The sequence below is a fragment of the Macadamia integrifolia genome, chromosome 9 (genome assembly GCF_013358625.1).
Source record: "Macadamia integrifolia cultivar HAES 741 chromosome 9, SCU_Mint_v3, whole genome shotgun sequence".
Lineage (NCBI taxonomy): Eukaryota > Viridiplantae > Streptophyta > Magnoliopsida > Proteales > Proteaceae > Macadamia > Macadamia integrifolia.
The window spans coordinates 16190728-16213074 of NC_056565.1; the positions used below are offsets into that span (position 1 = coordinate 16190728).

The window sequence follows — 22347 nt, forward strand, 5'->3', positions numbered from 1 at the left end:
TTCCAGTGAAAGTTATGTGCTTTCAATCTAATATACATCAATTTTTTATCTGAGGAGCATGGGACTATTCTAAGTCCTCCAGTAACTCCAAGAAAGAATCACAGTAAATGGAAAAATCAGCACAAGATGAATTGTGTTAGTCCTAGCTTTTGACCTTCATCCATGTCTAGATTTCTTGCAGTACCCCCGAAAAAGAATAATAGCCACCGCATGCCTATTAAGTTTTTTCCACGACCTGCAAAAGATAATGAAAACAAGAAAGCTTAACTACTATAGTTCTAATATTCCAGGAACAAATAATGGCAATGAAAACAGATTTAAATTTTTTATTCATGATGGGTTAACCTTGGAGGTTTTATAGCTCCACACAACATGAGAAAACACTTGTAATCTCCAACTTACCATGTTAAACGACATTATGGTCAATTTGAATTATCCATTTCCCGTAAGCTATATGTTCAGTTGTTCACCATTTATTGCCTCTTTACACTTGTAACACCAGTCTCTGAAGTTTCAAATTTTCAGTTTGAATTTGTTCCCACATGAGAAGGCTAACTTCAGCCAAATCTCTGTGTGTGTGGAACCAGGGATATCACTTAATGAGATTAGTTTTCAAGTAGAATATTTCCTTGTGGGGTTTAATTCAAATATGAATTTTTTTCTGTCTTGTTCATGAAGTGAATCTGTAACTTAGTAATCATAAGATTCTGAAATACATGAGTCTATTAATAATGTTGAGTTGACCTATGGGACTTGAGATCATCCCTCAGTTGAAATTTTATTAGTCATGCATGATAACCACTAAAAGTTGGATTCAATTGTCAGTGGATCCAAAAAGTAATGCTGATGCCACCCTAACTCAGTCCCTTGAAACTTTGGCTTGTTCTGGTCAGAAAATATGGTAATGAAAAGCATTAACTCTTACATGTAGAAGTAATCTTCAATCAGAATTTTTTTTATTTTTTTTAATTTATTTTTTTCTTGTTTTTGTTTAGTTTTTAATCTGGCTAATGCTATTGGTTTAACAACTGCCAGGAAAAAAGGAAAAGGGATAAGAACTCATGTGAGATTCAATTTCTTTCATCATATATAGAAGAACAGAAGCATTAAAATGCATTAATAGACGCTTAAAATGGCTGTATGAGAAGACACACTACTTAATTTTCTTCCTATACAGAGAATTGACACTAGGGAATACTGAAATATATATAATCTGTTTAGGCTTGCCTTTGGTTTCAGACTGTTGACTAATACGACGGACTACAGTAAACCCTAATAAAGCCTCAGAATTGAAATCAATAGGAGGTAACTTATCTTGGGGTGGCTTGCATCTTTGTGCAAGTACAATGCACTGATCCAAGCATGCTGTGGTCTGACTAATATAGGATTATATATGATTTAAGTACAATTTAAGAAAATGTCCTAAAGATGCAGAGTGAACAACACAATACTGGGATACGACCCTGGAAATCTCTACATGACAAGTAAATGTGATCAAACCAAAATCTCCCAAGATATATTTTCAATTGTGCTGTGATGTAACCTTTTCCTTTTCCTCTTTTATTTCATAACAATCAAATGTAAATGATGATAAGTCAGATGATTGAGATCATTGAATCACATTAACGATGTAACTTCATTCATAAAACCCTTCCCGTCTCTGGTGGATGTAAGGTCATCTACGTGTTCCATGCTGCACTATTGTTTCTAGTAGACATCCAGACTACTATGAAGATTGTTTCCCTACTATCTGTGCATTAACTTACACATTGTCTGTGCAAATATCTTGCAGCAGTTGGAGGTAAGAGCTCTTCAATTTCAACTTTCATGTTGGAGTTAGAAAGTGCTTTCTTATTTTTTCCTTCCAGAATTGCTACCCGCACCTCAAAAGCTGCACAAACTGGCCTGTGATCAGAAAACCTTGATTCGCCACGTACGTAATAGAGTTGCTCTATCCCATTCCCACGCCATAGTATTCTATCACACCTGCACCATTTGTAACTATTCAGATTTGCTTCAGGTATGATTTGTGTTTTGAGAGAACAAAATAAGATCTAAATATACCAAGCAGGAGTTCTCCTCTTCTTTTTTGATGTTACACTCTCTCCGGCATAAGAATCTGAGTTGTTGGAGTACTTGTATGTTGGAGGGAAGTAGATTTTCCCCTCTTTCCACCCTTCAAAAACTCGTCCTGCTTCTCGTTCAATCTTGAGCTATAAAAGAAAAACCAGACATGGGATCAATACATTGTTGAGTAAGATCTTAATCGATAGGAGTTTAGAAAGTTTTTGGAAAATCATTGATATCCAGGTATGAGAAAACTAGAAAAGTAGAACCATGTACAACATTTCACTCCCATCAATGTTGGAGATTAAATACAACATAACCACCTGATCCTTCGCAAGAAGGGCATCCCAATCATTGTTCTCCAGAAGCTTTCGGGTTTCTGAGTAGCTCAAAGCAATCCGGTAATTCAAGTCCCCTAACCAAATGACCCGACTGGTGTAGTTTTTTCCAACAAAAGAAGGAAGCAACATGAGTACAGATGGGACCAATAATGGGTTGAGAGAGTCAGATATGTGTAAAAACACGAAAAATACACAAATTCTTCAACAGATACAAGAATGGACACACACACATCCACACAGCTTGATGGGGTCAGAGAAATACTCACTCGTGTTCTAGAATTCTCTCGGGGATCCTACGATGAGGTGCTTTGCAGATTTTTCGAAATTGGGTGCTTTTCAGTATCTCTATGACGTCAGAATTTCTTCTAAGCTCATCTCCTTCTTTTTCCCCAGAAGCCAAGTGACTACAGACAAAGCAGAAGCTTGTTTGGTGCAAAGACATGCTAACAGAGATACACCCCTGCAACCAAAGAATTGTTTTTACTAAAATTAATCTTGAAGCTAACGAATATTTTTTACTATATGACAATGAGAAGGGCTTCAAAATACGGCAAAAGAACACTTCTGTTGATGACTTCACAATCTATTCTAGTGTTCATCACATCTATTGGTTTGATATTGATCCTCATCATTACCAAAAGGAATTTTCCAGCCTTTGTCCTTGTAGATGGGATGTACACAAGAGGAAAATAAACATAAAATTTAGCTGCATGTAAGCTATATTTACCTGTGTCGAAGATATGTCAATGCAATTATATAGCAACAAAATGAATACATACCTTGTTTCCAAGGTATCCCAATATTCCACGCCCAACACAGGAGAGCCTCAAGTGTCCAATGTGCGGAACAAGTTCCTTCCTTGCCCAAACAGTGACAAAAATTCCCACCATCTGCTTGCTGGCTATAAGGCTGTAATTCATCTGGTTAGTGGTGATCTCTGTCATCAGGAAACTGTTTGAACCATCTTCATTTTCTGAGGAAGAGTCATCTTCAGCAACATAAGCTTCTTGGCATCTAAAACAGGAGTCCTTACTATTCTTTCTTTCCAAATCAGAAGGGCAACAATTGCAACTCTTGAGGCTTCTTCCCTTCTGTACCTTTAAGCTTCTACTGACCTTTTTAAGAGAAGGCTTCTGGAAGAATAGTCGACCACCATTGGGCTTCAAATCTTTGGATATTGGTTTTTTGCCAGAAGCTTCAGAAGGAAAGGGACAGTAATCAAGTGGGGGGCTTGGAATGTCGGTGGTGTTGTCATCTGGAGTTTTGTTCAGGGCCTGGTTGATGAGAGCTAGCCATTTTGCCGCTGGCTCATTGTCTTCTATAACTAACACATTTCCAGCATTCAAGGGAACTATTTCCTGAAAACTGAATTCCAAGGAAGAACAATAAAACAAGACTTAATTGACAGAAGAATATAAATTCATAATGACAAACTTTAAGAGAACCATAAAAAAAGTGGATTTTTAGGAAACAAGATTTTTTTGTTTTTTTTTGGTGGGTTCTCAAAAACTAAAAATGGAAAAACATCAGGTTACAAGAATCAGAATATGATGTACTTCAAACAATTCATCAAGTACTAAAATGAAAGTAAAGGTTTCGTAATTCATGAAACAAGTTTAAAGTTTAAAGACAGTATGTAAAAAATCTACAACTACAAGCCCATTGGAGTCCATACCCCAAAACATAAATGTCTGATGGATCTTCCACCTGAAGAAAATCACCAAGATTCAGGTCACTGTGAGGGCATTTTCCACCTGCATTCCAGGTTGCCACAAAAACACTGGAGGGAAAGCAAGAGGAAAAGATTAAAAAAAAAAAAAAAATAGACAGCTGAATAAAACCATGAAGACAAATGGGCTAAAAAAAAAAAAATCAACATCTTCAAAATACCGTAAAGTCTGAAAATCGGGAAAATTTGTCATTGGAGATCGGGGGCTTCTGAATTTGAAACTTCCTAGCCTTGAAGTAGATTCTGTAATTAAAAAAACTTAAAGTTAGGAAGAGATGAGGGGAAAAAAAAAAAAAAAAACAAACAGAATATGAATCATGGACCATTAAACTATCTATACCTGACAAGCTTTTCTTGATGGCTGTAGCTGAAAAAGGTGAGCACCTTTCAAACTCCACTGTTTGTTTTTCACAGGGAACAAAAATTCAAAAAGAGCAAAGCTAGAGAAGATGGGACAGAAACAGAGGAGATATATAATATTTTCTTTTCCATTAATTTCAGGTAAGATAACAAATAGGAAAAGAAAACTAGCAAATACTATGCTCCCACTCCATGCTAACTCAGCTTAACCCAACTTCTTTAAAGTGCCAAAGATGTTGATGTCTCCCTTTCAGTTCCTTCGTTTTCAGCTAAACGTGGTATTTTCTTCCTACTAGGTCTCTTGTTTTTTTGTGAGATTTGGACAAAACAATCTCTCACTCAGAGAAGGATTGTAATTTCTCCAAGAAGGAAAGCTGGGACCAGTTCTTCTAGTTTTCATTTTCATAGAACCCAATTCTTTATGGGTTTGGTAAGAAGCACAATCACTGATTCACATATCCAGAAGATCAGTTCTTACCAAATACTCTGCAGATTCTATCTACTGAAAGGAAAGGACTTTAACCAGACAACTAATATCTATATTCATTTGATGGATCATGAGCGAAGGAATTCTTGCAAAAAGACAAGAAATTGAAGAAGAAACTTTGTCATGTACCCCAAATTAACCAAAAAAAAATTTTGTTGGATTCAATCCAGAAGATAGAAGTTGCTAACACTCACCGGAAGAATCAATTGGTCCTTCCCTCTTCTTCCTTCCTTTATTCTCCCTTGTTCGAAAGATTTTTCGCAAACGAAACTAAAATATCCACAAAAAAGGAAAAAAAAAAAATTGTTATTAGCGGCATGAACCCATCATCAATAAAAGTTGACTAAGCCGAGTAAATTTTCCCCTAGTTAAGAATTATGATTCGTTCAAAAGACAGAAAATAAATAAGAACTAGCATTAAAGCCATGAAAGAAATAAAAGGAAAAGAATAATCCAGGAATTAGAATCAAAACAGATGAAAAAGAGAATCATCAAACCTTTTTCCTTTCGTCATTCCCAAGCGTCATCTCTTAAACAATCCAGAAGCCAAAAAAAAAATCTCAAATCAACGCCAACCCAGAACTCTGTTACATCCACAAAGAGAAATGCAGGGTCAGAAAAGGCTTATTTCGTTCTAATCGAAGAGAAATAGAAAAACCCACCAAAATAAAACGGAAGAGAACTATGAAGAAAGAAGAAAGAAGAAGTCCCAAAACCAGAGAACATGCATGAAATGTAATCAAGCAAACATCCATGCGTATATGTGACGAAAACCTATCAACCAAAACTAACAAAGACTTACAAACCCAATGAGATATGTCAAGTTAGACAAGACCAAGAGCCTCCCAATTTTCTCCCAAGAGAGATGAGAGAGAACCTAAAAACTGAAAGAATGAGAGGAAACCTGAAACATTCTCTCCCTCTCAAGCATTGGGGTCTTCAATTAAAAGTTCTTTCTGACTAGAAGACTTCACGTGGAAAGGTTTCAGTTCGTTCAAAAACCATGAAAGATGGTAAAGTGGGGGCAGTCAACTCACAACTGTGTTGGAACTTTTCGGAGTTTCGAACCATCTCTTTCCAGTTGCCACCAATGTTAAAAGAGCGTTGGAAGCGCCGTTATCTCGTCCTGGTCTGGGCTCTCCTTGTTTTCTTCTCCAATGAAGTTTTTTTCTCTATTTCATATTCAGTTCCCTCTTTTTGAGAGCTTGAGTAATGAGACTTTACTTTCTTGCTGACTTGTTCGTTCTATTGTTTCTGTGGGTCGTTGTAGAGAACCCAGCTTTCCAAATGCCCTGATGAAGAGTGAGGACCATGAGTTTCTCGAAAATATAAAAACCCCCAAAAGAGTGGAAGATTCGAAGGGCAGAGACTCAGAGAAACAGAGACAGACCTTATTTTTTCACTATTTTTGGAGTCTTGCGTGGTCCTTAAAACTTGAAGCAATGTTCCTACTTTCAATGAGCCTTGTCTAACACTAAGTAGGGGACCAAACACCAAGTCACATGACCATTTTGCCCATATTTTGGATTTCCCATTTTAACCCTATAAGTCCATCAGCAACTCAATGATGCCACTAGGGTTTACTAGGGCTTTCCTCATGATCTGTGATTCTGTGGAGCCTCTATTGTTGGATTTTGTTCATTGACATCCCTTGAGGTGTCAATTAAATTCATACTTCATTTTTTATTTTTTATGGGGTAAACTTCACTCCCCTCCCCTGAAATAAGACGAAATATCAACTGGACTCATCATCTTTGCAAAAATATCACTCCTCTCCCCTACAAGAAAAAGATACTATCTAACAGCCCCAACCGTTAGTTCTAGCTGTTAAGTCAAGTTATTTTTCATAATCCCCAAAATACCCCTTGTTATGTTTGCCCTTAGTGGGTTCAACATACCAACGCGGATAGGTTTCTTTCCAAGGGTTCTCCGCAAGCGAGAGTACCCTCAAGCAATTGTATCTTTGTTATCAAGCAACGAATCTCCAACAAGTTCATCGTGTTTCGTGTTGGAACGTGAAGGAGAATTGCCTTATCAGACCGAACCTACTTGCGATGCAACTAGCCGGAGGGATCCCTGATTTTTTGTAGTACTGCGGGAGCCTCTAGACCCTCTCTCTCTCTCTCTCTCTCTCTCTCTCTCTCTCTCTCTCTCTCTCTCTCTCTCTCTCTCTCTCTCTCTCTGGTACTATTCCTTCTAAAATCTGCACTTGGTTGCCTTTCCTTTTAACCCTAGATCTCTCCCAGAATGATCTCTCAAGTCCCATACCTTCCAAGTTTATCAATTGCAAGTATCTTAACAGCCTTATCCTCAGCAAAAACCACCACTCTAGTTCCATCCTTTATGAGCTCTTGGGTCTCACTAGTCTCAAGAAGTTCTCGGTTGCTAATAACGATCTCTTCCTCTTCCTTTCTCTTCTCGATGTGGGTGCTTGCTTCATGATAGTGTAACTGTGTTTTGCTATCATTTTAGTTCTTCTGCCGGTGAATCTGTTAGAACACAAAACCCATCAGTCCCCCATTTCAAAAGTCTTGATGATTTATTGCTTTTCTTTGACGGCTTGGTTGGTAATCAACCTTTCCCATCGATTCAGGTTTTCAATCGACTGTTGGGGGCCATTTCCAAGATGAAATAGTATCCCACAGTTCATTCCCTGTTTAAACGGATGGACCCCTTAGGGATTCAACCCGATTTGTCTACTTTGAATATCTTAATCAATTTCTTAAGCCACTTTGAGTCAGGTGGATTTTGGTTTCTCTGCATTGGATAGCATCCTGAAAAGTGGTTATGAACCAGATTTTGTCACATTGAGCACTCTGATTAAGGGGCTTTGTTTGAAGAATGAAATTGGAAAGGCAATGGAGTTTTTCTACAAAATGGTGGAGTTAGGGTACCCGTGTAATGAGGTCACTTATGGAACAATAATTGATGGGCTTTGCAAGAGCGGAGATCCAATTAAGGCCCTTATGTTGCTAAGGGAGATAGAAGAGAATGGTAGGTGTAACCTGAAGAGAATGGTAGGTGTAACCTGAACTTAATCTTGTATAACATGATCATTGATGGTCTTTGCTTAGGTATTAGACAAATAGGGTGGTATTTTGGGGATTATGAAAAAAATTAACTTGACTTAACCACTAGAACTAACGGTTGGGGCTGTTAGATAGCATCTTTTTCTTGTAAGGGAGGGGAGTGAAGTTTATTTTGTTTTTGGTACAATTTTAGTCTATAGTATAGGTAAAAGGTTTTGTGCACGTCTTCAATCATGATTTGAGGTAATGGTATCATCATATCACCCTATACAATCCTGTATCAATACCATACGGGTGAAAAAGTATGGATCATGGGTAAAACAGTTAAAAACCGGATTTCTTTGGAACCCGAAGGATAAGTTTATCCGATATGGAAATATGGATGTGTATCATTTTAAAAAATGATCGATACCCATTCTGATACCATGCACTAAAATTATGGCCATGCTACCAAAACCACCCCTACTATCGATTCGCACCATCGTCCAACACATAAACTATTCATTTTAGTATAATATATATATTTTTCTATCCAATCATTTCACATGTTTATTTGTAATAAGTGTTAGGCAATGATATTTTTCTTCTTCTGATGATAAGTCAGTTTAAAAATATTTGTACCTTTATTTAAGATAACTTTTGAAGACAGGACAGAGATAATCCGAAAAGATTACATCATTTAAAAATAAATGGAAAGGAATCATACAATCTCTAATTTAATACTAGGACTAAATATGATTGCAATAGAAATCAGGAGTAAAATAATTCAAACATAAAAATAAAAACTTTTATATTCACTCCTTGACATGATTGTGAAAAATCAAATAACAGTGAAAAGTCATATAATAGTGGCCCAAATTATTTGATATCTTAATGGATCTATGTGTAAGAAACTCCCAAAATCAAATATCCTTTCAATCCTTTTTTTTGGTAAACCCTTTCAATCATAGTTATATACGATACTACAGTAACAGATGGGACTTGAGGGAGAAGGCTAATTAGGGGCAGGAATCGGTCAAGTTGATCTACCACTTAGTATAAAGGATCAGACTGTTCTAGTTTAACATTTAGGTATGCCAACATTAAGTAGAGGTAGGAAGTCATTTTATTTAATGAGGAAGAAAAATAGAAGAAAACATGTTTTAATTGTGTGTTTGTGTAAAATCAGTAAACCCCAAAGGGATATAGCAGAGTTGGCAAGTAACCTTCGTTTCAGAAAGTATGTGATTCTAAATTCAATTCTTTTTATCTCTTTGGGACCACTCACATGGGGGTGTTAGTGGTTTTCATTGCTTTTAATAAAAATTGAACAGTTCTCATTCAACCCCACTATGACCCTATTCATATCGTTGTGAAGTCGATATGGCCCGTAGCACTAATCAGACCGACGGCCAGGACAGTCGTTGTTGGCAAAAAAAAAAGAAAAAAAAAAAAAGAAAAAAGAAAAACTAGTTGAAGAAGAAAAATATGTAATTTGGCACAAATACCTACACCAATTCAATATTAATCATAAATTAAATACTACACCTCTCCACCTCATTGGGTAATCTACCTAGGATTTTCCCCAAAGAATCAATAAAAAGTACCCTAAACCTCTAATTTGTATACAATTACAATTTTACCTAGCATGTGTATATAATGGACTTATGGACTCATAGCTGATCCAATATAAAATATACAAACCCAATAAACTACTGTGTAGATAGAGAACTAACCAAGACTCTGACTAGGTATGATAGGCTCCCCTCCCACTTTGAACCACCCATGTCTTGGTTGTTGCCATATCGCCACTGTAAGGGAGAACTTATGGTATCAAGATTTAAGAATTTCTTATTGTGCAGTTGAGACTTTATGCCCTTCATGTTGATGTACTCGAAAGGATATTAAAATATATAACAAGGAAAAGGAGAAGGAAAGCCTACATGGCCTCCCCTCCCCACATCAATATAACTCTCAGCGGCTGCCAATCTCCTGATTTATGGGCCCCAAAACAAACAAAATAAGGAGAAAAAAAACAAGAAGTTGCTACACCGATGAGGTGCGAGGATGGTTTTATACATAGTTGGGTACAGAAGTCATTTCATATAAAAAGGAGAGAGAGAACCATTTTCCATGTTGTTGTTAGATAATATTTCTAATTAAAAAATTAATATATTTATTCTTATGCCTCATTTCAAAGTATACTTATAAATTACTTTAAAAAAACTGTGAGATGCACAAAAAGTTCTAAATCTAAATTATTGATGCATAAAATAAAAGGGAAAAAAGGGAAAAAAATAAAAAATTTAATCCTTTTAATATGTAGAATCAATTATAAATGCAATTAGTATTATTAAAAATGGATATAGCCATATATGTTTAGTATATCTGATATATTGGGAACCATAGAGTTTTCAGAACAGAGGAGAGAGAGAGAGAGAGCGAGAGAGAGAGAGAGAGAGAGAGTTTTGTGAATTCAGAGGATTTCCTTAATCAAAGGGACTTGTGTGTTAATTTATTCAAATAATTTATAAATAAAACTATCAAGGGTTGGCATTTAAAATTTAAAATTTTTTCCTTTTGAAATCCTTTTCAAAAAAAAAAAAAAAAAATATTAGAAGGCTGGCTTGAATGCTTGTGAGTAAGGGTGCAACACGGCCGGGTTGGGCTGGGTTTCTTAAAACCCTAGCCCAACCCTAAGTCCCCTTAATTGGGCCCAAATCCGCCCTGAGTCAGCAAAACTTCAATCTTGGCTCTACCCTTCAGGGTTCAGCCTAACCCTTACCAACCATAATTGGCCCTTATTTTTTAGGGTCGGGCCGGGATGACCCTAATTGACTCTAGCCTTTGTTTGCCATCAATGGCTGGATATACTCTAACACTGACCCTGCAAAATATGAAATAACTTAAAAAAAAAAATATTTATAATAAGGAGGAGATAAAAAATACGTCACAAATTTCTTGGCAAAAAAAGCAAGAGAGATTTTTTTTTTTTGGTAAAAAAAGCAAGAGAAAATGGTGAGAAGATATATTAGGAGTATTGAGGTGTCAATGACTCAATTTCAAATAATATATAAAATTATGTTAAATTCAGAGTTAACATCAGGGTCAACATCAACGGCAAAAATCAGGGCCGGGTTCAGGGCGGGCTATGCAGGCCAAAGACATCAACCCTTACCCGCCCTGACCCTGACTTAGGGTAAAAATTTTCAAGGTCGGGTAGGCTCTCAGGGCCAAAATTTTTGGGTTAGTACTTGTTCGGAATCAGGGTGAGTCAAGGGCGAGTTCGGACCATCAAGGCCAAACTTGCACCCTTACTTGTGAGAAACAACTACTACATTAGGTACCTCTCTCTCTCTCTCTCTCATCCTTTTATATTTGTGTATCAAGTATCAGCAGATATTAGGGTAAATGTTTTTCTGTCCAGGTATCCTATATGTCTCTCTTCTTCCCCTCATGAAATGACATCTTTGTCTCTTAGTTGGGGAGGTGAGAGAGAAACATAAAGGACACAAGAGCCACGCTCATGAACAAAGAATACTTTGCCTAGGACACAATATGCATTCACTTCTTTGATCTTGTCAAGAAGCTCTATAGTGTTATTTGGATATGAAAATAATACAGAACACCCTTTACGCCATCTTGGGGATTTGTCTTCTCTAATTCCCCTCTATTATTGTCTTCAATAAAAATAATCAAGACAACAAAGAAGATATGATGTATATTTTCACACCCTCCTACTCCATAAAATCATGGTCATATTAGGAAAGCGAATAACTTGTAGTCAACAAGAGTAATGGCAATATTTCATTTGAATAATCAAATTTAAGTAAAGAAAGCAAAAAATTTCATGGGCATTATTATGTTCAGTGTGTTTGTTTGATAAAGAGACAATAGAACCTTATAAGAATAAACAAACAGCTTACAAGAATCTTGGGGATTATCAAGGGAATAATGTCGTGGCTTGCATAACCCCTCTCTCTCTCTCTCTCTCTCTCTCTCTCTCTCTCTCTGTGGGGATTAAAAAACAGAACGGACACTACTCCACACACCCCCCACGAAAAAGAAAAAAAAGTGTTTTCGATTGGCATCTTCTTTCTTAACGTGGGAACCCTAAAGTTTGGTTGGGGGGAGGGGGGTTGTTTATGCAACTTGCAGAGCTTCCACAGCTCATCTCCATCTCACTAAAAGATAAGTTTAATAACAATAAGTCAACTCAACTCAACTCATCATTATCATCATCCTTTTCATGTTGTAATGGAGAAAAAATCCTATTAGCGAGTCTTGTGTGGGTAAGAGCATCTTGTAAGGCCAATAGGAGAGCACATAGAAGCATTTTTAATGCATGAGGCTTGGGACAGCATGGTCTTTCCCACTAACCTGTGTCAGGGTGAAAACTCCAGATTGGTAGGGGTTTTTTTTTTTCTCCATTTTGCAATTAGAGAATTCTTGCACCGCATGTGTAGGATGTACATGCATGTTCTTACAAAACTGTGCTGGCCTGGGGAGGGGGGATGTATCATTCATTGAATTGGTCTTTCATCTTTAAGGGTCATGCATCACCCAAAATTTACAAGTTTAGGAAACCTAAAATGATAAAATAATGTTTTCATCATGCCCACCACTTTTCTGCCATGTGGACTAATGATTTGGTCAGATAAATGAGATATGCTTTCGAATTTATATTATTTTTGGCAATGAGATGCCTTCATATACCAATGTTAAAATTTGTTGAAAGTTATCGGCATATCTCAACCATGAGACCCATCATTTATTAGCTTTTTTACTTAATGAGATTATTCAATGGATATTGTTGAGCTCTTGTTGGCCTTATTTCATTGACCTTTCATACATCTTTTTCTAATTCTTATAATGATGCTTGAAGCATAGCCAAAAAAATTCATCCGAATCGAATTAAAGAAAACATGAAACATGGTAAAGAGCAATGAAGACTTGGTCAAGTTTAGGAAATGACCAGATTAGGTCCGAGTCAGTCCAAGTCTTTATTGACTTGGTATTTTTGCTCAAGTCATGTGAAATTCATCAAGTTTGATTTTTTTTTTATTGAGTCATATATCATTCATAGACCATAAGTTTGGTCTACAACTAAAATAAGACCCTAGAATTATTGTTTGTAATCTTAATAGTATCACTTTTTTTTTTCTCTTAATTTGTGAAGCAACCATAACCTTAATCCTTCCTCACTTGGAGAAGGAGAAGAAGAAAATTATTAAAAAATTAAGATGAATACATGACTCGCTCTTAATAGGTTTGAATCACTAAACTCACTAGGTTTTGAAAAGGCAAGTCGAGCCAAAAAACCTAGTTTTCCAACTATGGCTTGAAGATGTTAGATTGTTTTGAAATTTTAATAATAGATGATGATATATATGGATAACATGTTCATTAAATTTTGATCTAATTAAATGCTTCATGATAGATTACAGAATCATGACAAAATGAGTGCAACATAATTGAGGGAACGATGGTACCCTAGCCCCTGACTGCTGATAAAAAATAGATGGTCTATTTTGGTAAAAATAGAACATGGGCCACATTAGGCTAGACCCAATTGAATAGAGCCCAAAGTTGAGGCCGAATCAGGTTCATGTGCAAGATTGTTTTCATGCGATCCTAGTCCTAGCATTTGAAATCCACTGAGTTTCACTGCATTTAATGGATTTCAAATGACAAGACTAGGAGTGTATGAGAACAATCTCGTACGTGAACCTGATCTGGCCTCCCCAAAGTTCGTAATCTCAGTTATCTAATTAGGATCAATCTCATTTGTTACTGATCCGAATTGTGGTGAGGGGAAATCAAAAGAGGGTAATGGAAGAGTACAACAAATTGGACAAATGTCACAAAATAACTTGCAATTATTGCAAGGAGGAATGTCATAAAAAGAAGAAGTGCAGAAGGCGTAAGGAAGATAAAAAAGACGAAGAAAATGAGAATGAAGATAAATCATCAAATGGTGTTGTTGTGGAAAAGACCTAAAGTGATGGAGATATTACCCCAAGGGGGTTGTCCCATTGGTAATTCGTAATGGTTAAACCGTTAAAGTGCCTCTGGAAGGATCTTACCTAGGTTCCCTTTGATACCACCCTTGTTTTTTCCTTGGGGCTCTCACCATTTTCGGAGTGGAAATGGTTTGTGGAGGCCCGTAGGGACTATTCCTACTCCAAAGGATAGGGGATACCCTTCGTTATCCAAAAAAAAAAGTGATGGAGATATCCTTGTCACTACTTTATCTCAGGTACGAAAACTTCATATTAGGTTTTAAATTCTAGTTGCTCATTATATATGTGTTTAATCATGATCCTTTCACTACATAACATACATATGATAGCGGCACTGTCAAAATAGAAAATAATATTGAAAACAAGGTTGTCATGATTGGGATAGTATGAATTCACATGTTTGATAGGTTGTGTGAATTTTAATTGGTACAGGGCATGCCCAATTCTAAATAATATGATTTTATTGGGAACATTGGATTCAAGAGGTTTTTATATGTTCATTTGAAAGTAGAGTTCCCAAGGTTTCTAAAGGAGCCATGGTCGTGATACAGGTACAAATGATTGGAAAACTATACAAACTTGTAGAGAGTATTATTACAAGTGGAGCTATTGTTGAAACTCATACAAGTACAAGTGGATTATAGATATAATATACATGGTTCAAATGATGAACAAGTGCAAGTGTAATAAGAATAATGTGTCTTCCACTTCGGATTTAGTGAATGACAGTGATCTCTTGGAATAGGTTGTAGCAGTAAGCGGTGAGTAGTACGGAACACCACCGAATAGGGATGTGGGCTATGACAATTTAGGATATGGTGAACAAGAAAAGACACCATAGGTGGGGTGTGGGCCATGTTGGTTGGGTATGGTAGATACGAAGAGGCAATGACGGATGTTGAAAAATTAATAACGTTGGCCTTGTTTAGGATGGCTAATCAAGCTGGATATTATGTCTCATATTATAAAGTGGCTCATATAATTACTAGAGGGTTTATATATAGCAGATTTTGAATCAATTACATGTATGAGAGTAAAATTGTAATTATGGGAGAATTATGATTTTCTATATTATTTATGTATGTCGCGGGGCTAGTCAGGTCGAAGGCTTAGGTACCCATCTTTAATTGAAAAAAAATATATATCTATATATATATATATATATTTATGTATGAAAAACACTAAACACAAACAACAGGAGATTTCATTCTTTCCTCAGTCAATTGTTTTCAAATGTGATTATTAATCATATCCAACAAAAAATGTCAAATACTGGATAAACCATAGTTGGAAAGATGGTTTTCTGACAAGAATCATAGTTTCCATCGCATGTCTTGGGGACGGAAAATGATTTTATAGTACTGCGTTCTTAGTTCTTACTTCTTACCATCCATTTTATCGCTGCCGTCAAGGTGTCACACGCACACCCGCTCGTCAATAAGTATAACCATTGGATTAGATGAGCAGATTTTGTCCTTATCTTTCTGTTTTTTCTAATAAGATTATGGTTTTCGTTTGTGGTGATTAAATTTCTTTCCAAATTGGTTAATTGGTGTCTTTTCTGGTTTTCCATTTTATTGTTCACCTCAACATTCCTCTGTTCTTCTACCAGAAAATAAAAAAAGAAAAAGAAAAAAATTCCTCTGTTCTTGGGAAAGCTTATTTCTGTATGGGTCAGGTCGAAATCCCTCTGAGAGTCTCAGACTAGGTATGCATCTCTTTTCTTCTTTGCCTTTTTATTTTTTTTTCCATAAATCATTATTTTGAATTTCCAATTTTCTATTGGGTTCGCTAAAATTTTTCATGTTTGGGTAATTTTTCCCCCCTCTGTTAATTTGGGGTTTGATTGAGTATGCTTTCTGTTGTTTCATATGGGTTCAATTTTCAGAATCAATGACGATTTTTTTTTTTCTTTCTTTTTGACATGTGATCGTTGTTGTTCCTTCATGTTTTTCAATATTCTCTTATGGGTGCTTTTTCCCGCCAATGGTTTACAATGAGATATGGATTGGATTTTTGGAAATGATTTTATGTTGCTTTATTTGTTAATTTCTTTTGGTTGAAAGGAATGATAATGGTTGTGGAATTGATCATCGACCCATAGGGCATCGTTTATTGAAGATTCTGGGTTTTGATGAGTTGGAATAATTTTTGTGAGTTTTGGGTTCATATGACACGGTTCAAGAACCATCTTCACCCCTTTGCTGTTTGGAAAAGGCTGAAGGAGCTTTTATATAGTTATGAGATTTTGATGCCCCATGTGGGTAGTTTCCAAGTTAAAACAAGCATGAATTTAAATTTTGATCAGTTGGTGCAGCCTTCATGCTTAATGGGACTAGATTTGTAGATAAAATTAATGGTTGTTTTGGCTGAAAATCTTGTGGAGAATGCCAAAATTACCTGGGAGCATTTTTGCTTGGATTCATTTTTTGTTGTGATATTACATGGTTATTTACTGCATTCTGAGGAAGAAGTAAGACAGAATGTGAAGTGTAACTTTCGGAACTTGGCCCAATAGATTCGTAAAGTAATAGAGAATGTGAAGTTGAATCTTCCCTGTGAAATGGGTGGAACCTCTTTTGTGCTAAAATTTGCAAAACTCTGTTAGATAGATAGATAGATAATGTAAATCTCCACATTCAGTTGAGTATAAGAGTTTCTCTGATATCAGAGGGGTTTTGTTGATTAAAGAAACTGAGGACATTCTTTGCCAGGTCTCCTCCTCAAGCTTGGACAGCTTCATTAAGACATATGTTGACCTTCATCTTTGAACTTCTCATAAACATTTAAATCAGGCAATCTGTTCAATTTTCAGTCGGTCTATAAACAAGCAGGCTCGGTCAGGTCTGCGGGCTTGGCCTGAAATTGACACCCCTATCTTAAGGCACAGAGGCACTAGAAATATTGGGGTAGTAGTTTCTTGTCAATTTTCATCTATATTAACTTATTATTTATGCTATAACAATTTCTGCAGCATTGTAGAGCTGGGTGATATGGTTACTTTGGAAGTTGACATAGGGATCCATACAATTCCAAACTAAATGGCTTCATTATATGAATCCTTGTTTTGCCATTCTACCCTTTTCTGAGCCATATTTGTTAATCCCTGGCCTTGCATGTCCTCCCTTGCCACTTCTCTCGAAGTCATTTTAGCCTTGCACCATGAATTGATTTATTATTTGAATGCTCTGAATTGGTGCATATATCCAAGTATTTTCCATGAATTTTACCAAATTCACTTGATTAAAAGTTGACACTGATTATGCATCCGACCTTTTCCAATAGGAGCTTTGGTGTGGAAAATCTAACATTTCATTTATTTAAAGGTACAAGATATTGTGCATCCTCAGAATATCATATTATACACATGTTTTTTCATATTGAACTGATCAACTAACCTAAGATGTCTGCTGGAGCTCTGACATTTTCTATGTTATAATTAACTTTGGAATTTATGGTAATTATCATTGATTCCTGCAATCACCTTCAGCTGTGTATTAGATCCATTTATTTTTGGAAAGATGTCTTCCATCAAACTGCAAGGAAGTGGGATAGAAAGAACTTTGTCACATGAAGAGCAGCAAACTAAGGTACATTTGAATTTCAGCTGCAATGATTGATCGGATATATTTATCTTGCCTGTCACTGTTCTTAAAATGTTATTTTAGTTTCAGTATGAATACCCACATCAGAAAGCTATGTTGAAGCCATCCTCTTGCCTCTAGTGTGCATCTCACAGACCTCCAAAAGGGTAATTGTTATAATGAAAAATTTGTTCTCTTCAAGAGCATTTTGTGAGTGAATAATTAGCCGGTTGGATGAACGTGAACATCCTTCAGGCAGGATTTTGGTTGGTTGCCCGCTTTATTCACCAATGTTGGAAATAGATGGGATTATGGGGATCATCTGGTCTGGAAGATATTTGGATTGGGATGCATAAATAATGGTCTCAGATCCTTTAAATGTGTGCTGGCTTGTGTGCCAGATTTTACGCATACAAAATATATAGGTAGGCAGCATGGGAAGCTTCTTCGTGCTCCTGTCGTAAGGGGCATTTTTTCCCTTCCAACTGTTCTACAGTATAGGATTATCCTTAATTGAAAAGTGCTTGTTATATGTCAACAAACTACTCAAGGAAAAGATACTGTTATTGGGTGAAACTAATGAGAGTTGCAATTTTCTTTCAGATCAATGAAGTTAGACAGCTTTTAGGTCCTATTGCTGACAAGCTGCCGAATTTCTGTTCGAATGCTTCAATATTAAGGTATCTCAAAGCAAGGAATTGGAATTCGAAGAATGCATGTAAAATGCTGAAGGAATCCTTGAAGTGGAGGCTGGAATACAAGCCAGAAAAAATCCACTGGGTATGCAACTGTCTTTGTAAAATTTTTTCTTATGGGTGATTAGGTTTCAGAGAAAAGATTTGTGGACATCCTGCCCATAGATTCTTAGGTGGAAGGATCTCACATTTGTGCCATGTGTAAAGATGATGTGGTAGTTTTCACCATTGGATATCTAGAGAATGGTATGGATTGGCCACGTGTCAAATTTCACACTAATTTAATCATTTACCCTCCCATGTAATTTCATACCCTGCCATGTATGTCCATGCATCCCCTTGGTGGTTCTGAATTTTTCAGTTTATATTCTGGCATGTGACAAACTCCTTTTGGATGAAACTACCATATCGGTCGGGAACCTCGGGTCTACCAGTTTACCAAATTTCAGCCCATCCAACCTGCTATGTGGCACAATTTGGTCTTCTGTCCATCTAAGAAAATGTGGCCAGCCTGTCCACATAACCTTATATATATATTATAACTATAAGGAAGTTTCAACTTCTCCCATCTGCTAATTAAAAAAGTAGAAATCATGAAAGTTTCGTGGGTCTTATGATGCCTAACAATTGTGGAATTGTGGCACACTTGCTCATCTGCATTTTGTTAGCCTAGTGTGTTCTTAACTTTGGAGCTTTTAGTGGGAGTTGTCACCAGTTTGTGACAATGGGCTTGATAAATAATGCAGACATGCATACCCCAAACTAAGAGAGGGTTGGGATTATTTATTCTGTTACTGAAGTATTTACACTTGTGCTTTGCAGGAGGATGTTGCCTGTGATGCTGAGACAGGGAAGATCTACAGGTCCAACTACTTAGACAAGTATGGAAGGACTGTTCTAGTCATGAGACCTGGTTTCCAGGTATGTAACATAAGATGCAAACCATAGATTACATGAAACATTGGAACAATGTATAGTTTAAATTTTTTATTTCCTTATTTACTTATCTTTGGGGAGAAGTATGGTTCAATGGTTTCTTTCTTTCTTTCTTTCAGAACACAACCTCGACAAGAAGGCAGATAAAATATTTGGTTTATTGTATGGAGAATGCCATAATGAATTTGGCCTCAGATCAGGAACAGATGGTATGGCTAATCGACTTTCAAGGGTGGACTATGGGGTGTGTATCAATGAAGGTCACTCGTGAAACAACTCGTATATTGCAGGATCATTACCCTGAGAGGCTGGGCATAGCAATCCTCCATAATCCGCCAAAAATTTTTGAGTCTTTTTGGACGGTATGTCACCTAGTATTGTTAATTTTTCAATACCAGCATCATATCACGAGCTTTAATTCTCAACCATTTTGAGCGTTGAACTTTGCAATTAGCCTTGGGAACTGAAATTACTTACAATGGATTCAAGTTCATGGTATTATAGGCTCTTCCTATGTGCAGATATGATACTTCGACAGTATGGCATAGGAGTTAGAACTTGAATTAGATTTTGGATTCTTACACTGCGTTTATGACCACAAATGGACTAAATAGGCCTATGGATTATGGGCCCAGAAAGAGTTAAGAGCTTGGAAGTTAGAAGTTATAACATAACTAGAAGTAAGAATTAGTTTGAAGCAAGCTTCAGGAGACGCGTCATATGAAGTAAGTTTCAGTTCCTGCAACTTTTAAGGTGGTGATCAAGTACAAGAAAAGAAGGGCCAATGACAGTTGCAGATTTTCTGTTCAGATCCCTAGTAGTTTCCGCAACTGCTGTTTCATTTCTTGAATCCTGGTTTTTAACTACACAGAAAATAAGATAGTTTGGAACCTAGTTGTCAATTTCTTTTCATTTTGGCTGAAAAAACCCAGAACATTTCGTTTTGGTGTCTCCACTGAAATTATTTAATGTAGGAGCTAGTTCCAGGTAAGAACCAACCCTACAGTAGGATCGATATTCCAGTAGCTGATAGAATCTCCAAGAAACTTGCTTTCCAGAAATCCAAATTTGATGGTGTCGCAGGAAACTAGTAACAAAAATTAAAGATAAACAAATAAACAGAAAAATAGAGAAGGGCAAGGGGGATCAGTTGGGTCGAGTATCTCACTCTTCCCTAAGGCATCTAACCCAATCCGTCTCTCACAGCACAGCATCTCACAGTTTTCCAGTACAACGCTTTCTTTCTTAAGGAAGAGTATCTCACTCTTCCCCAAGGCATCAATCCCCAATGCTCAAGTGCTCCTTTTTTGGATGCTCATATGACCTTCCAGTTTTAGGTTAAAAGGCTGTGGAATATTCAAGTTTCAGTCCAGCAAGAGTTTCCCCACAACCAGTCCAAAAGCCCTGTTTGGAATCTGAGCACTCCCCTATTTATAGAGGAGCTTTCCAACAGTCAAATTTCTAGCTGTTTTGCCTTTTAACGGATCTATTTTAGAATTCACCAGTTGACCCCTAATTAGAGCCGGTCTCTTGCTACTTTGGAGATTAAATATGAATACCTCTTGGACTCTACCGGTTGATTGTCCGGTCGGCCGCTACATCAACCGTCTTCCTGAATTTCCATGGATTTGTTTACTTCCTCAATTTTCTGTGTTTTCAGTTCTTCAATGAGTAGTAATGCAATTCCACGGGTTTGAATTCTTCTGAATATACTGCACTGCAAGCTACAATAGGTAATTTTTTCATTACAGATGGTGAAACCCTTTCTAGAGCCTAAGACGTACAAGAAAGCGAAATTTGTATATTCTCATTGCCCAGAAAGCCAAAAGATATTTGAGGACCTTTTTGATATGGACAAGCTTGAATCTGCATTTGGAGGACGAAACACAGTTGGGTTTGACTACAAAGAATACAGTGAGCAGATGAGAGAGGATGACAGGAAGATGACTGATTTCATTAACTCAGGATATTCGCCTCCATCAGTTTTATCTGATTTCCCGCAGTCAGAGTCATCAGTTTCAGGATGTGGTTCATATGAAGAAGTGTCTTGTGGAGATGATAGAATTGATCCGGCAGGTAGTGATGATCTTACAGATGAGAAGATACCTGGCCACCTTGGCTGCAAAGATTGTGCTAATGTGCTTACAGAGGCTCAGGAAAAGGTGATGCAAATGAGTGAGTCAGCTTAAAACTTGGGAAACATGGGTAAGGGCTTAATCCATTTCTTGTCAACCAGTATATATGTGATGGCCAATGAATCTATTCCAGGATTCACCATATTAATTTTATTCATTTAGCAGCTTTATATAGGCCATAGCTACGCATATGCAGGCACAAATTCACTATGTGATGACGCGTAGTGGGTCATGATCTTGAGGCTAATTTTTTTGCATAAACCAGGTGATTGGGCGGATGAATCACCACCACAAATCTCCTTCAGAAGGAACTCTGCTTCAATTTTGTCATTGTATAAATTTAGATATTGTTAACTGTGATCGTCTTGATTCAAGATCCCTGGTTTGTCTGGATTATATCATCAGTGGGGGTGGTTGTAACTCTGTTGGGAAAGAATCGCATAACCTTTCTTCAATTTAGTGGAAAGTACATTTAACTGAACAAAATCTCTTTGAAACCCTCTCCCCAATGCGTCAAAATGGTCTGCAGTGAAGCGGTGAGGTGCACTGAGCTCCTTTAGCGATTTTGGTCAGTTGGGTTCTGTCTTGGGTGCCCGCTTCAGATTGGGTGGATCATGGATGACCCTGTGGGGCCTAAGCCAAGCTTTTCAGCTAGCCCCACATCTTTGGGTCGTTTGGTCTGTTTGTCATATCATTGCCTGTTGCGCACTTTTACTATAACAGATTTAACTAGACTAAACTAAGCTCCCTTGCGCTCTCAAACATGAGGTAATAAAATGGCCAACTCACCCCTACCCCTGGATATGCTCAAGCTCTTCCATTGACCCTTCACTGGCGCATGAGCCACATAGCTTGACGGCAAATCCCTTCCCATATATGATAAAGAGTCATTAAGACTAAGAATGAATTAATAAATTGACATGAGAATTCTTAATGTACAGTGATTTATACATGGTTAGACTACATCATTTTCTCTTTATGT

General features: G+C 36.9%; 2 protein-coding genes across 10 annotated transcripts; one reads left to right on the forward strand and one right to left on the reverse strand.

Annotated features, from left to right (window-relative positions):
* Positions 1-6251, reverse strand: LOC122088726 (type I inositol polyphosphate 5-phosphatase 10-like). Of its 2 annotated transcripts, none has more exons than XM_042658046.1 (12): positions 6022-6251; positions 5482-5568; positions 5179-5254; positions 4478-4534; positions 4299-4380; positions 4084-4188; positions 3188-3773; positions 2675-2868; positions 2391-2499; positions 2065-2213; positions 1767-1986; positions 1-235 (listed from the first exon to the last, which is right to left on the reverse strand). In XM_042658046.1, exons 2-12 carry the CDS (start codon positions 5509-5511, stop codon positions 218-220), a joined length of 1626 nt encoding a protein of 541 aa, XP_042513980.1. In that variant the 5' UTR covers positions 5512-5568; positions 6022-6251; the 3' UTR covers positions 1-217. The 2 variants fall into 2 exon arrangements, with proteins under 2 accessions (XP_042513980.1, XP_042513981.1); XM_042658047.1 differs by lacking the exon at positions 6022-6251 and adding an exon at positions 5787-5867.
* Positions 6252-15453: 9202 nt separating this feature from the next.
* LOC122088107 (phosphatidylinositol transfer protein 3-like) lies at positions 15454-21851 on the forward strand. 8 transcript variants are annotated; one of them, XM_042657260.1, is made up of 7 exons: positions 15454-15723; positions 17506-17605; positions 18203-18379; positions 19117-19215; positions 19350-19439; positions 19521-19592; positions 20982-21851. In XM_042657260.1, the coding sequence occupies exons 2-7, from the start codon at positions 17537-17539 to the stop codon at positions 21417-21419; spliced, it is 945 nt and encodes a 314-aa protein (XP_042513194.1). In that variant the 5' UTR covers positions 15454-15723; positions 17506-17536; the 3' UTR covers positions 21420-21851. The 8 variants fall into 8 exon arrangements, with proteins under 8 accessions (XP_042513194.1, XP_042513196.1, XP_042513195.1 ...); XM_042657262.1 differs by adding an exon at positions 17301-17341 and having other exon boundaries at positions 15471-15723; positions 18280-18379; positions 19350-19592; XM_042657259.1 differs by adding an exon at positions 17301-17341 and having other exon boundaries at positions 15473-15723; positions 19350-19592.
* The last annotated feature ends 496 nt before the right edge of the window (positions 21852-22347 follow it).